The sequence below is a fragment of the Oncorhynchus masou genome, chromosome 24, assembly GCF_036934945.1.
Source record: "Oncorhynchus masou masou isolate Uvic2021 chromosome 24, UVic_Omas_1.1, whole genome shotgun sequence".
Classification (NCBI taxonomy): domain Eukaryota; kingdom Metazoa; phylum Chordata; class Actinopteri; order Salmoniformes; family Salmonidae; genus Oncorhynchus; species Oncorhynchus masou.
This window is the reverse complement of record NC_088235.1, coordinates 90,863,359-90,879,101: the sequence shown is the minus strand read 5'-3', so window position 1 is coordinate 90,879,101 and position 15,743 is coordinate 90,863,359. Positions and strand designations below refer to the sequence as shown.

At 44.3% G+C, this 15,743-nt stretch overlaps 1 protein-coding gene across 2 annotated transcripts in view; it reads right to left on the bottom strand.

The window, feature by feature from the left end:
* Positions 1 to 985: 985 nt before the first annotated feature.
* The window catches only part of LOC135512994 (E3 ubiquitin-protein ligase SH3RF1-like), a 73,796-nt gene continuing 59,038 nt past the window's right edge, over positions 986 to 15,743 (bottom strand). The window contains exons 9-12 of one of the 2 annotated variants that reach the window (XM_064935582.1): positions 5,744 to 6,021; positions 5,291 to 5,601; positions 4,350 to 4,711; positions 986 to 4,196 (exon numbers count right to left, since the gene is read on the bottom strand). In XM_064935582.1, the coding sequence (XP_064791654.1) occupies positions 4,028 to 4,196; positions 4,350 to 4,711; positions 5,291 to 5,601; positions 5,744 to 6,021 (1,120 nt within the window). In that variant the 3' untranslated portion in view covers positions 986 to 4,027. The remainder of the gene's footprint in view (positions 4,197 to 4,349; positions 4,712 to 5,290; positions 5,602 to 5,743; positions 6,022 to 15,743) is intronic. The other variant, XM_064935583.1, reaches the window with a different exon arrangement.

The following is a 15,743-nucleotide window of genomic DNA, read 5'->3' as shown; positions in this document are numbered from 1 at the left end:
GGCCAGACGGAAGCCACTCCTCAGTAAAAGGCACATGACAGCCTGCTTGGAGATTGCCAAAAGGCACCTAAAAACTTTCAGACCTCTTTGGCCTGAATGCCAAGATATACGTGTGGAGGAAACCTGGCACCATCCCAACGGTGAAGCACGGTGGTGGTAGCATCATGCTGTGAGATGTTTTTCGGCAGTAGCGGCTTTCCGGAGGCACTGTATAGACAATCTCAGACAGACCAACTGGAGCATTGCACAGTCAGGGTTGTGGGAAAAATTAACAGAGCAAAATACAGAAAGATTCTTGATGAAAACCTGCTCCAGAGCACTCAGGACCTCAGAATGGGGTGAAGGTTCACCTTCCAACAGGACAACGACCCTAAGCACACAGCCAAGACAACACAGGAGTGGTTTCGGGACAAGTCTCTGAATGTCTTTGAGTTGCCCAGCCAGAGGCCAGACTTGAACACGATCGAACGTCTCTGGAGACCTGAAAATAGCTATGCAGCAATGCTCCCTATCCAACCTGACAGAGTTTGAGAGGATCTGCAGAGAAGAATGGGAGAAACTCTCCAAAAACAGGTGTGCCAAGCTTGTAGCATCAAACCCAAGAAGACTCGATGCTGTAATCGGTGTGAATGTAAAGGGTGTGAATACTTATTTCCGTTTATTTGTAATACATTTGTAAAATTCTAAAAACCTATTTTTGCTTTTTCATTATGGGGTATGAGGATTTTTAAAAATCAATATTAGAATAAGGCAGCAATGTAACAAAATGTGGGAAAAGTCAAGGTGTCTGAATACTTTCCCAAGGCACTGGCTCAGACAGACCAACAAGCGCATCAAAACACACACGATCTTAAGCCCCACAAGAGTAGGGACGGATGAGAGAGGAAGAGGTGACTCTGCTGTCATGTCCCTCATGTCGGTGGTAATGTTTTCAGACAGCTCTACCCTGGCAGGAAGAGACCATCTAAACACAAGGGCGAAAATAGACTGTCAAAACCATGGAAACCATTCGCTTTTATTGTTATAGTCATGTTTACAAAAATGTGCTATTCCCTTCGATACTTAAGAATGTTTTGCACATAGTATTGTACCAAATAACAAGTGGATGCTAATTTTTCCAAGATCAGACTTAACTATATAAAAATAACCCCATAAAATCAAGTAAATCACCTTGGCATAAGGAGAATCTGTTTAGTTTAATAAAGCAAACTTTAGTGCTACCTTGTGTTCCAACAAGGCATGAGATGACAGCAAAAACATGTTCACAGGAACACCGAAATTAACTGGTTCGGTTGTTCTTGCCAGTCAGAGAATGTAAAAAAAATAAGCATTATTTGATCATCCAACTATAGACATGAAAATAAATATGACTAAAATGACTACGGGTTATACTGATGGTAAGTGTAAATGGATGGGGTGTGTGTGTATGAAAAAAAGGCTCATCAGTAAGCAAGACCCAGTTCAGGACAAGAGGTGAGGTGGAGAATACCAAGACAACAGTAAAACATTAGGTTAATTCTACACAAGAAAATTGAGAAGCAACCGGTCTGAACAGTGTTTCGTACCACTTTATACAGCCTCCACCCACCAGTCAAAACATCAACTACAACATATTCAGAAGTTAGTCACACACAGTGGTCCCCATTACTCTGCCTGACACAAAACACCCAATAAAACAATCACGCTTTGGAAAATTCAGTCACCTACATTCCCCTCAGGTCCAAAATGTAGCACCATCTGGTGTTTAAAATGTCCTCAACCGTTAAATGTGACCCCCAAACCCCTTCAGACTTACTGCTGTTGACACCCAGTTGCTAAGAGCAAAACGCTTGTTGGGGTGGATTAGTGCCTAAAGGTCCATTCTGTCATTTAGACAGAAGCCTTAGCTGCTGATACTGCATCACAGCATCTGATAGGAGAAAGGCTGCAGCAGGAATAAACAGAGGATGTTAGCCTGTTGGTGTCTGCCTGGTGTGCTCTAGTGAAGCTAGGCAGACGTCCCTCACAGCCCACTAACAATGGAACAGCCACTTACTGTCCACCATTGACTAATATAATCCAATTTAAACTGTTCTCTAACAAATATGAGATTGGATCGAATCAAATCCTCATTATGTGGTGCCTGATGATTCTGTCTTTGTTTCTAACAGTGCTGTCAATCTCATTACCATGACTAAAGGCACAGGGAGGAGGACAAGGGGGAGGGAGAGTGAAGAGTGCCATTTCGCCCCCACTGGATTACTTTGAAATGAAAGGAGTTGAAAATAAGTAGGACCCAAGGCTCTGAGGTTTCACATCCTCTAAACCCACTCAAATCACACCTCTTTTTTGTGCATTGAGACACAGAAAACAACAAAACCCCATCTAACCAACCACGCACAAATCATATGCAAGTCTACAGAATACTTAGACACATTGAATAGATGCACTGTACAGCTTAATCAGACAAAACCAAGAATCAACAGGGTCCAAGTCATGGATCGGTATTAAAAGAACCTTCTCTCGCAACTTCAAGGATAAATATACTAACTTGTATTGGAGGAGTGATAATGAAATGCAACATTAGGAAAACAGTCTGTACTTTATAAGTAAGCAGTGATTTGTCTTGTAGTGACAAGATGCGTTAGGAATGAATGAATCATTGAAATGAGGGTTGAGAACCCATGAAGGTCATACATACATCAGGTCTGTCAGATGTCTTGCTGCATCTCCATGTTGTAGGCAACACAGTCCAGAGCACCTGGTGTTGTATAGATCCATGCGGCTATAAATATCAATGTATTATTCAAATGTAGCTGTCAGAGTCGTAGCACGTTTACTGTATGTCGATGTCTGTCGTTCACTTGAGATCTAGAGCTATGTCCGATAAGGTTAGTATACTATTATGGAAGTGGGGGAGCAGCTACGATGTTCAATAAGTACACATAGAAGAATATACAGTAAGTAACATTTGATTGCAAGATCTATGGAGTGTTTTAGTTTTAACACATCAAAAAAGGCAAGAACATAAAATCCCTCTCCCAGTACCTAATAATGTACATCAACAGCAGACGGCTTTCCTAACGTTAAGGAAACGTTTTGATAACCTCACCCGACATCAGAGCATCAACAGCATAATCATTTTACCAAGACCTCTCTCGCTCTCCAATAAGCTCAAAGAGAACCCAGTTTGGGATAAAGGATGAGGTTGTGCAAATTCCATTGTTGGAGGGTCCAGAGCCAAATTCCAATCAAGTCCTCTGCCTCCCATGGATCTCAAATGACTAGGTGTTTGCAATAAATCAGAAACTCAAACTACCCAACCAGAGGGTATGGAGCTACTGCCATATAGCTGATTCCTTCCAGTCAATAGAAGACTAGGCTCAAGGGATCAGATTGGAATTGGGCCCACCTCTACTCCTTTTCTTGCTACACTGTATGTGCTGATGACATCACTCATTCTCCTACCATCTGCTGTATTGTTTGTTTGCTCTTAAAATCAGCAGACACCGTGCAGTATTAACATACAGCACCGCAGCCAATAAGGGTCGAGCACAAAGTTATGTAGGAAATGTGTCATAAGGCAGGCGTCAATTGAAACCATAAACACAACGAAAGGCCAAGCACATCTTTTCCAGAGAACAAAAAAATAAGTTACAATTTGTCATATTTCCATCTATTAACAGTTCATATGGTTTCTTACATTTAATAAAGTGAGGAACAGTACAAGGCACACATTTAACGATTTGAATTGTTAAAGATATAAATAACTGACAAAAATAAAATCAACATGAGTAGTGTGTTGTCCTCCAGTTATCTCTTCAGCTCTGTTTAAACTATTTCATCAATCTCCTCTGTGCTTTGAGGACCTCTTACAAGGTTGTGTATGGATCCATCTGATGTTACTGTGCCTAGCAACCTGACCTGGTTGACTCACAGTTTGACCCTAAAACAAGGCAACAACCAAGTGGTTCCATTGATGATCAGTTCATGGTGTGGTCAGGTCACGGTCGGTCCACTGTGGTCCAGTGTGAGTCAAAAAGGTCAGTCAGATGATGTCTACGAAACTGCCAGGGAACAGTCCGGTCCTGCCGTTCCTCTGGAGTGTTCCTTTGAACCAGCCGTCCTCTCTCTTCCTGTGGACAAACACTATGTCTCCCTCCTTCAGTTCTAGCTCTGCCTCACTCTGAGGGGGGTAGGACACCACCACTCTGTACCTGGGGAGGAGAGATGAGGGATCAGAGAGGATACTGTACTGACACACACCCCCCCACGAAGCACAGGAGAACAGAAACGCTACACAGACACACATCAGACAGACCATTTTGTTAATTACATGTCACTGTCCTACGATATAAGAAATGCAGTACCTCTCGCATATGATTGGCCGAGCATCGTGCTGCTGGGAGATGAGGGAGGAGCATGCCTGGCGAGGGGGCGGGGCGATGGGGGCACAGCCATCCAGGGGACTGCTCTTACGTTGTGTTAACTCTGGGGTGGTGGCTAAAGTAGGCTCAGGCTCCACGGGGCAGGGGACTGCACGGCCATGGTTACCCATGCCAACGGTGGTGTCGGAGAACGAGGGGGAGGGGGTGGTGTCGGGGCCCATGGCCCTTTGGAAGACCTCCCCTGTAGCAGCCTGTTCTGCCTCCAGGGTGGGGGAGGAGGGGGGAGAAGGGCGAGACTTCTTCTTGTTAGATGACAACAGCTTCAGAAGACCTTTCTTCTCCCTCTGCAGAACGACAGAACGAAACAGAGAAATCAAGAGAAAAAAGTTAGTTATGTTGCTACTATGTTGCACTTGTCTGACAATGGTGTAGGCTAGATATAGACTGTCTTACAGGAATTAATTGTATGGACATTAGAATCTGCATAAACAGAAACCATTGTCTTGGTCATTAGGTGGTTGGCTGACTAATCAGGGTTGTAAATGTCATCATCAGGCCTGCTGCCAGCTGCCTGTTCTGTTTGTGTTGGCTGGCCTGGACTGACTCCCATCTCTAGTCTCTTAACTCAATTCCCAAGGCTCGCCCGTGAAACAGACTGAGCACTGTGCATCAATTTGTTTCTGAAGATAAACTGGAACATCTGTGTTCAACAACATACAGAGGACATGGTATTCAAAATACTCTGCAGTAAACAAGAGCACCAGAAACTCCAGGCGAATGTCAACTAATTTAGCAATCCATTGAAGACGTGTTGAACACCAGCCAAATATGCTAGGCATAATAGAAGTATATGCAAACATAAGAAATATGCTAACATTGTTGATAGCAATACTGATGGCTAGGGTGCTATCATGAATGCCCACCTTGCCGTCCTTGTCCAGCCGACAGGCAAGGGAGGAATTAGCTGACGTGGAGTTGCTGTTGCCTGGGGCGACGGGCATGGTGAGGTCTGCCACTGTTCGCAGGGCATCACGATCCAGCGAGGCGGCACTGACGTTGGGCGGGGTGAGGGAGGCGGAGGCACAGCCCAGTGCCACACCGGCACGGACACAGCCCTGGGCAGGGTTGGAGGGCTGGGACTGGCACACAGCCAGGTGGGGCAGAAAGGCTACAGAGGTCTGGGACTGGATGGGTGTCACAGCAGCGGTGGGCCGGTCCTGACTGTGGCAGGCTGCTGGGGCCAGAGGAGAGGCACAGGGTCAGGTCATACACACATACCATTTCCATATATATTCATTAACAAATACACTATCCCATCCTCAGGCTACATAGAATATATACTTGCACACCTCCATTCCCCTAGTAGTTGACCCTACCTGTCCTGACAGCGTTGCGTGCCTGGTTAACAGTCATCTGGGAGGTCATGTGCATGAGAACCTTGGCCTGTCCGGTCGCCACGTGAGCAGCCGTCACCATGGCAGCAGGTAAAGGGCTGGAGGGTTCAGGGCCAGGACAGATGGGCAGTGACTTGTTTAAGTCAGGCCCTGGAACGATGGCCCCCAGAGAAGTGGAGGGGCTGACGATGGTGACCCCTCTCCCAGCCTGTGTGCACAGAGTTAGGGGCACCTTGGGCTGGGTGCTGCCTGATGCCGTCCTAATGGGACCAACAAGAGGAGAGGGGTTAGGGCTGGGAGCCTTATGATAGCTGCATATACAGAGATAATCAGTGTGTGTGTACATATATGTGAGTGCATACACCACCATTCAAAAGTTTGGGGTGACTTCGAAATTTACTTGTTTTGAAAGAAAAGCACATTTTTTTGTCCATTAAAATATCATCTAATTGATCAGGAATACAGTGTAGACATTGTTAATGTTGTAAATTACTATTGCAGCTGGAAATGGCAGATTTTTTCTGGAATATCTACATAGGCGTACAGAGGTCCATCATCAGCAACCATCACTCCTGTGTTCCAACGGCAGGTTGTGTTAGCTAATCCAAGTTTATAATTTTAAAAGGCTAATTGATGATTAGAAAACCCTTTTGCAATTGTTAGCACAGCTGAAAACCAATGTTCTGATTAAAGAAGCAATAAAACTGGCCTTTAGACTAGTAGAGTATCTCAAGCATCAGCATTTGTGGGTTCGATTACAGGCATAAAAACTTCCAGAAACAAAGACCTTTCTTCTGAAACTCGTCAGTCTATTCTTGTTCTGAGAAATGAAGGCTCCTCCATGCGATAAATTTCCAAGAAACTGAAGATCTGGTACAACGCTGTGAGGAGTGGGAGGCCCCGGTGCACAACTGAGCAAGAGGACAGGTACATTAGTGTGTCTAGTTTGAGAAACAGACGCCTCTCACAAGTCCTCAAGTGGCAGAATCATTAAATAGTACCCGCAAAACACCAGTCTCAACGTCAACAGTGAAGAGGCCAGTCTGAGATATGGCTTTTCCTTTGCAACTCTGCCTAGAGGGCCAGCATCCCGGAGTTGCCTCTTCACTATTGACGTTGAGACTGGTGTTTTGCGGGTACTATTTAATAAAGCGTTCAGTTGAGGACTTGTGAGGAGTCTGTTTCTCAAACTAGACACTAATGTACTTGCCCTCTTGCTCAGTTGTGCACCGCGGCCTCCCACTCTTTCTATTCTGGTTAGAGCCAGTTTAAGCTGTTCTGTGAAGGGAGTAGTACACAATGTTGTACCAGATCTTCAGTTTGTTGGCAATTTCTCACATGGAATAGCCTTTATTTCTCAGAACAAGAATAGACTGACGAGTTTCAGATGAAACGTTTTTGTTTCTGGTCATTTTGAGGCTGCAATTGAACCCACAAATGATGATTCTCCAAAAGGGTCAACTTGCCTAAAGAAGGCCAGTTTCATTGCTTCTTTAATCAGCACAATGGTTTTCAGCTGTGCTAACATAATTGCAAAAGGGTTTTCTAATCATCAATTACCCTTTTAAAATGATAAACTTGTATTAGCTAACACAACGTGCCATTATAACACAGGAGAGATGGTTGCTGATAATGGGCCTCTGTACACCTATGTTGATATTCCATTAAAAAAAAATCTGCCATTTCCAGCTACAATAGTCATTTACAACATGAACAATGTCTACACTGTATTTCTGATCAATTTGATGTTATTTGTATGGAAATTTATTTTGCTTTTCTTTCAAAAACAAGGAACTTTCTAAGTGTCCCCAAACTTTTGAATCGTAGTGTATACACACACAGTGTTGGTCAGAAGTTTGGACACCTACTCATTCAAGGGTCTCTCTTCATTTGGACTATTTTCTACATTGTAGAATAATAGTGAAGACATCAAAACCATGAAATAACACATATGGAATCATGTTGTAACAAGAAAAGAAAAATGTTAAATCAAAATATATTTTATATTTGAGATTTTTCAAAGTAGCCACCCTTTGCCTTGATGACAGCTTTGCACACTCTTGGCAATCTATCAACCAGCTTGATGAGGTAGTCACATGGAATGCATTTCAATTAACAGGTGTGCCTTGGCAAAATTTCCTTTGTGGAATTTCTTTCCTTAACGCGTTTGCGCCAATCAGTTGTCTTTTCTAATGGTGGTATACAGAAAATAACCCTATTTGGTAACAGACCAAATTAATCTCTCCAGAAATAAGTCTCTCGCTGTTGCCGCCTGTTACAGACCCCCCTCAGCTCCCAGCTGTGCCCTGGACACCATATGTGAATTGATTGCCCCCATCTATCTTCACAGTTCATTCTGTTAGGTGACCAAACTGGGATATGCTTAACACCCCAGCAGTCCTACAATCTAAGCTCGATTACCTCAATCTCACACAAATAATCAAGGAAACCATCAGGTACAACCCTAAATCCGAAAGCATGGGCACCCTCATAGATATCCTGACCAACTTGCCCTCCAAATACATCTCTGCTGTTTTCAATCAGGATCTCTGCGATCACTGTCTCATTGCCTGCATGCGCTATGGGTCCGCGGTCAAACGACAACCCGTCATCACTGTCAAACGCTCCCTAAAACACTTCTGCGAGCAGGCCTTTCTAATCGACCTGGCCCGGGTATCCTGGAAGGATATTGACCTCATCCTGTCAGTCGAGGATGCCTGAGTGTTCTTTAAAAGTAATTTCCTCACCTTAAATAAGCATGCCCCTTTCAAAACATGTAGAACTAAGAACAGATATAGACCTTGGTTCACTCCAGACCTGACTGCCTTTGACTAGCACAAAAACATCCTGTGGCGGACTGCATTAGCATCAAATAGTTCTCACGATATGCAACTGTTTAGGGAAGTCAGGAACCAATACACACAGTCAGTCAGGAAAGCAAAGGCTAGCTTTTTCAAACAGAAATTTGCATCCTGTAGCTCTAACTCCAAAAAGTTGTGGGGCACTGTAAAGTCCATGGAGAACAACAGCACCTCTTCCCAACTGCCCACTGCACTAAGGCTAGGTAACACGGTCACCACTGATAAATCCATGATAATCAAAAATGTCAATAAGCATTTCTCTACGGCTGGCCATGCTTTCCTCCTGGCTACCCCAATCCCGGCTAACAGCTCCGCGCCCCCCGGAGCTACTCGCCCAAGCCTCCCCAAGCTTCTCCTTCACCCAAATCCAAATGGCAGATGTTCTGAAAGTGCTGCAAAACCCGGACCTGTATAAATCAGCAGGGGTAGACAATATGGACCCTCTCTTTTTAAAATTATCCCCCGCCATTGTTGTAACCCCTATTACCAGTCGGTTCAACCTCTCTTTCGTATCGTCCGAGATCCCTAAAGATTGGAAACCTGCCGCGGTCATCCCCCTCTTCAAAGGGGGTGACACTCTAGAACCAAACTGTTATAGACCTATATCCATCCTGCCCTGCCTGTCTAAAGTCTTCGAAAGCCAAGTTAATAAACAGAACACTGAATCCCACCGTACCTTCCCCCGCTGTGCAATCCGGTTTCCGAGCTGGCCACGGGTGCACCTCAGCCACGCTCAAGGACCTAAACGATATCATAACCTCCATCGATAAAAGACAGTACTGTGCAGCAGTCTTCATCGACCTGGCCAAGGCTTTCGACTCGGTCAATCACCGTATTCTTATTGGCTGACTCAACAGCCTTGGTTTCTCAAATGACTGCCTGCCTCGGGTTCAATTATCGGGCCGACACTCTGCTCTGTATATATCAACGATGTCGCTCTTGCTGCCGGTGATTCCCTGATCCACCTCTACGCAGACGACACCATTCTGTATACATCTGGCCCTTCTTTGGACACTGTGTTAACTGACCTCCAAACAAGCTTCAATGGCATACAAAACTCCTTCCATGGCCTCCAATGCTCTTAAACGCTAGTAAAAACCAAATGCATGCTTTTCAACCGCTTGGTGCCCGCAACCGCCCTCCTGCCCAACTAGCATCACTACTCTGGACGGTTCTGACCTAGAATACATGGACAACTACAAATACCTAGGTGTCTGGCTAGACTGTAAACTCTCCTTCCAGACTCATATCAAACATCTCCAATCCAAAATCAAATCTAGAATTGGCTTCCTATTTCGCAACAAAGCCTTCTTCACTCACACCGCCAAACTTACCCTAGTAAAACTGACTATCCTGCCGATCCTCGACTTCAGCGATGTCATCTACAAAATAGCTTCCAATACTCCACTCAGCAAATTGGATTAAGACTATCACAGTGCCATCTGTTTTGTTACCAAAGTGCCTTATATCACCCACCACTGCGACCTGTATACTCTAGTCGGCTGGCCCTCACTACATACTCGTCGCCAGACCCACTGGCTCCATGTCATCTATAAGTCTTCGCTAGCTAAAGCTTTTTTTCTATTGTGTTATTGACTGTACGCTTGTTTACTCCATGTGTAACTCTGTGTTGTTGTTTCTGTTGCACTGCTTTGCTTTATCTTGTCCAGGTCCCAGTTGTAAATGAGAACTTGTTTTCAACTAGCTTACCTGGTTAAATAATGGCGAACAAATAAAAATAATTCTGGCAAGAACAACTCAAATAAGTAAAGAGAAACAACAGTAGATCATTAAGACATGAAGGTCAGTCAATACCTTGAAAGTTTCTTCAAGTGCAGTCACAAAAACTATCAAGCGCTAGAAGGAAACTGGCTCATGAGGACCGTCACAGGAAAGGAAGACCCAGAGTTACACTGCAGCAGAGCCAAGTTCATTAGAGTTAACTGCACCTCAGATTACAGCCCAAATAAATGCTTCACAGATTTCAATTAACAGACATCTCAACATCGACTGGCCTTCATGGTCAAATTGCTGCAAAGAAACCGCTACTAAAGGATAGCAATAAGAAGACACTTGCTTGGGCCAAGAAACATGAGATTTTTCGTAGGCGAACGGATGATCTCTGCATGTGTGGTTCCCACCGTGAAGCATGGAGGAGCTTGTGTGATGGTGCTTTGCTGGTGACACTGTCCAATTTATTTTTTAATTCAAGGTAAACTTAACCAGCATGGCTACCACAGCATTCTGCAGCGATACACCATCCCATCTGGTTTGCGCTTAGTGGGACTAACATTTGTTTTTCAACAGTACAATGCCCTAAAACACTGTAAGGGCTATTCGACCAAGAATGAGAGTGATTGAGTGCTGCATCAGATGACCTGGCCTCCACAATCACCCAACCTCAACCATATTGAGATGGTTTGGGATGAGTTGGACCACAGAGTGAAAGAAAAGCAGCCAACAATTGCTCAGCATATGTGGGAATGTTGAGGTCCTGCACTTGCATGGTTACACGTGGTCTACATTTGTCAGGCCGTTTGGAAGTGTTTCCAAATTCTGGAAACAGCTCTGGTGGACATTCCTGCAGTCAGCATGCCAATTGCACCCTCCCTCAAAACTTGAGACATCTGTGGCATTGTGTTGTGTAACAAAACTGCACATTTTAGAGTGTCCTTTTATTGTCCCCAGCAAAAGATGCACCTGTGTAATGATAATGCTATTTAATAAAACTTCTTGATATGCCACACCTGTCAGGTGAATGGATTATCCTGGAAAAGGAGGATAAATGCTCACTAACAGGGATGAAAACAAATTTGTGCACAATTTGAGAGAAGTTAAGATTTGTGCGTATGCAACATTTCTGGGATCTTTTAGACCAACAGTTTCCATGTTGCGTTTATATTTTTGTTCAGTACGTATACATAAAAAAGAAATGGGGGGGGGGGGGGGAGATCGGCGTTAATATTGCAGATTATCCTCTGCATCATTTGCAATATATTTTTCAGGACACACAGGTTGAAATATCAAAACAAACTCTGAACCAATTATATTAACTTGGGGACAGGTCGAAAAGATTTAAATATTTATGGCAATTAAGCTAGCTAGCTTGCTGTTGCTAGCTAATTTGTATATAAATATTGGGATGTAAACATTGGGTTATTATTTTACCTGAAATGCAAAAGGTCCTCTACTCTGACAATTAATCCGGAGATAAAAGGGTCAACCGAGTTTGTTTCTAGTAATCTCTCCTCCTTCCTTCAGGCTTCTTCTTCTTCGGTCATTATATGGCAATTGGCAACCAACTTTAAGGTGCATGACCACAACCGACTGGAGTGTTAACCTCAGTTCATCTTTCAACCACCCACGTGGGCATACACTCCTAAAAACCAATGAGGAGACGGGAGAGGCTGGACTTGCAGCTTGTTGAGCGTCACAAATAGAACCAAGTTCTATTTTAGCGCCTTACTACACTAATGCGGGCAAGCAGTGTGGGTGCAATGATTGAATAAAGTATGTGTAAATTTAATTTGCAACGCACGCATCCGGTATGGTCAGCATGTTAGGCTTGTACTTCCAGCTTATACATACTAAACTCAGCAAAAAATAGAAATGTCCTCTCACTATCAACTGTTACATGTGTAAATATTTGTAAGAACATAAGATTCAACAACAGACAAACTGAGCAAGTTCCACAGACATGTGACTAACAAATGGAATAATATCTCCCTGAACAAAAAGGGGGTCAAAATCAAAAGTAAGTCCGTATCTGGTGTGGCCACCAGCTGCATTAAGTACTGCAGTGCATCTCCTCCTCGTGCACTGCACCAGATTTGCTGTGAGATGTTACCAAGTTCCCGGAACATTGCTGTGAGATGTTACCAAATTCCCGGAACATTTCTGGGGGGGGGAATGGCCCTCGCCCTCACCCTCCGATCCAACAGGTCCCAGACGTGCTCAATGGGATTGAGATCCGGGCTCTTCGCTGGCCATGGCAGAACACTGACATTCTTGTCTTGAAAGAACGAGCAGTATGGCTGGTGGCATTGTCAGGCTGTAGAGTCATGTCAGGATGAGCCTGCAGGAAGGGTACCATATTGATTTATTTTACCTTTATTTAACTAGGCAAGTCAGTTAAGAACAAATTCTTATTTTCAATTGACGGCCTAGGAACAGTGGGTTAACCGTCTGTTCAGGTTTGTACCTTGTCAGCTTGGGGATTTGAACGTACAACCTTTCGGTTGCTAGTCCAACTCTAACCACTAGGCTACCCTGCCGCCCCATGAGAGAAGAGGATGTCTTCCCTGTAACGCACAGCGTTGAGATTGCCTGCAATGACAACAAGCTCAGTCCGATGATGCTGTGACACACTGCCCCAGACTATGACGGACCCTCCACCTCCAAATCGATCCCGCTCCAGAGTACAGGCCTCTGAGTAACGCTCATTCTTTCGACGATAAACGCGAATACGACCATCACCGCTGGTGAGACAAACCCGCAACTCGTCAGTGAAGAGCACTTTTTGCCAGTCCTGTCTGGTCCAGCGACGGTGGGTTTGTAACCATAGGCAATGCTGTTACCGGTGATGTCTGGTGAGGACCTGCCTTACAACAGACCTACAAGCCCTCAACCCAGTCTCTCTCAGAATATTGAGGACAGTGTGAGCACTGGTGGGATTGTGCGTTCCTGGTGTAACTCGGGCAGTTGTTGTTGCCATCCTGTACCCGCAGTTATGATGTTTGGATGTACTGATTCTGTGCAGGTGTTGTTACACGTGGTCTGCCACTGCGAGAACGATCAGCTGTCCACCCGGTCTCCCTGTAGCACTGTCTTAGGTGTCTCAGTTTGGACATTGCAATTTATTGCCCTGGCCACATTTGCAGTCCTCGTGCCTCCTTGCAGCATGCCTAAGGCATGTTCACGCAGATGAGCAAGGACCCTGGGCATCTTTCTTTTGGTGTTTTTCAGAGTCAGTAGAAAGGCCTCTTTAGTGTCCTAAATTTTCATAACTGTGACCTAATTGCCTACCGTCTGTAAGCTGTTAGTGTCTTAACGACCGTTCCACAGGTGCATGTTCATTCATTGTTTATGGTTATGCTAAGAGTATTATTATATTATTGATCGGATTGACTGATGTTCCAAATCACCCAGCAGTGCTATTTGCACCGTTAGCTCAAAGTGAATGTTGCAATTTGTCGGCCATTCCTGATCCTGCGACCAAAAACAAACTACTTATGAGCAGTACCAAAACAAGTGATCCATTGATTCTTGGTTAAATTATTTGAATACCATTTAGGTATTTATTTTTTTGTAGCCCAATGCACTGTTTCTCTAGAGAGAAATCAAATAATTTATGAAAGAAATCAAGTCAAGAACTATATAGGACACTGGACTGAAGGGAGTTTTGGTTTCCATTAAGCAAATATTCAACCTAGTTCAGTGCAGAAACATTGTAATTAACTACATTGACCATAATCCATTGCTCCAGTTTTTTCCAGATCAGAGAGGAATAGGTGAAGTGAGAGGTTTCACCCTAGCCAAACTCTGTCCAAAATAAGCCCAATGCGTTTCTATGGCCTTATTTTGTACCGAAGCTCGTTGTCTGTCTTTCCGCATTTGGGACAACGACTCCCATTGTTAGGGCGGAGACATGAGCATCTCTGGATTGATACAGCATAGACCGCATGAGGGGGGAATGTACACAAAAACGAGACAGACAGTTTGGAAAGTATGACTAATCTACTTTGAAGAACTAGTCAAATTATATCGTCAGACAGCTCTGCAGCATAATTAGGCAGGCTAGCTAACTAGGATGACTAAAGACAGTACAGTATGGGTAGCACAAAACAGATGGCCTGGCTGGCTGACTGCGACTGCCTGAGCAGATGATTACTTTAAGGAATGAAGTAATCAAATATAAATTAAGTAATATTCACAACTGAAATATTTTATTATTTCATAGCAATTTCCTATTTTTCTATTGATGTCTAACCAATGTGGACCTGATCAGAGACTACGGTTGACTATTTTTGGCCTTAGATTTAAAAAACAACATTTTAATGGAAATTCCAAGTAACATCTTTATTTCCTAATGCATTTCATTAAAAAAAAATGTTTTATAGAAAGCAAAGTTGAAAACCGTGACTTTTTAATAATCAAACCAAAACAACCTCAAAAAGCACTAATCGCTCAGCACTACCCTCTGAACACAAAAATCGAGCACACCGCCATGCAATCTTCATAGACAAACATTGGCAGTAGAATGGCTTTACCGTTATAGGATGCCACCTTTCCAACAAGTCAGTTTGTCAAAGTGGCAGTTCACACAAGCTCACAGAACAGGACCACCGAGCGCTGAAGCGTGTAAAAATGATCTAACCTCGGTTGCACCACTCACTACCGAGTTCCAATCTGTCTCTGGAAACAACGTGTAATAATGTCTAATAACTTTGTTGGGAGCGTCATGAAATGGGCGTACATGGCTGAACAGCCGTGCACACAAGACTAATATCACCATGCGCAATGACAAGCGTCGACTGGAGTGGTGTAAAGCTCGCCGCCATTGGACTCTGGAGCAATGGAAACGCGTTCCCTGGAGTGATGGATCATGCTTCACCATCTGGCAGTCCGACTGATGAATCGGGATTTGGTGGATGCCAGGAGAACACTACCTGCCCCATTGCATTGTGCCAACTGTAAAGTTTGGTGGAGGAGGAATAATGGTCTAGGGCTGTTGTTCATGGTTCGGGCTAGGCGCTTTAGTTCCAGTGAAGCGACATCTTAATGCTACAGCATACAATGACATTCTAGGTGATTCTCTGCTTCCAACTTTGATTTAACTAGGCAAGTCAGTTAAGAACAAATTCTTATTTTACAATGACAGCATACCCCGGCCAAGCTCTCCCCTAACCCGGACGGCACTGGGTCAATTGTGCGCCGCCCTATGGGACTCCTGATCATGGCCAGTTGTGATACAGCCCGGGATCGAACCATGGTCTGTAGTGACACCTCTAGCACTGTGATGCAGTGCCTTAGACCGCTGCACCACTTGGGAGCCAAACTTTGCGGCAACAGTTTGGGGAAGGCCCTTGCCTGTTTCAGCATGACAATGTCCCTGTGCACAA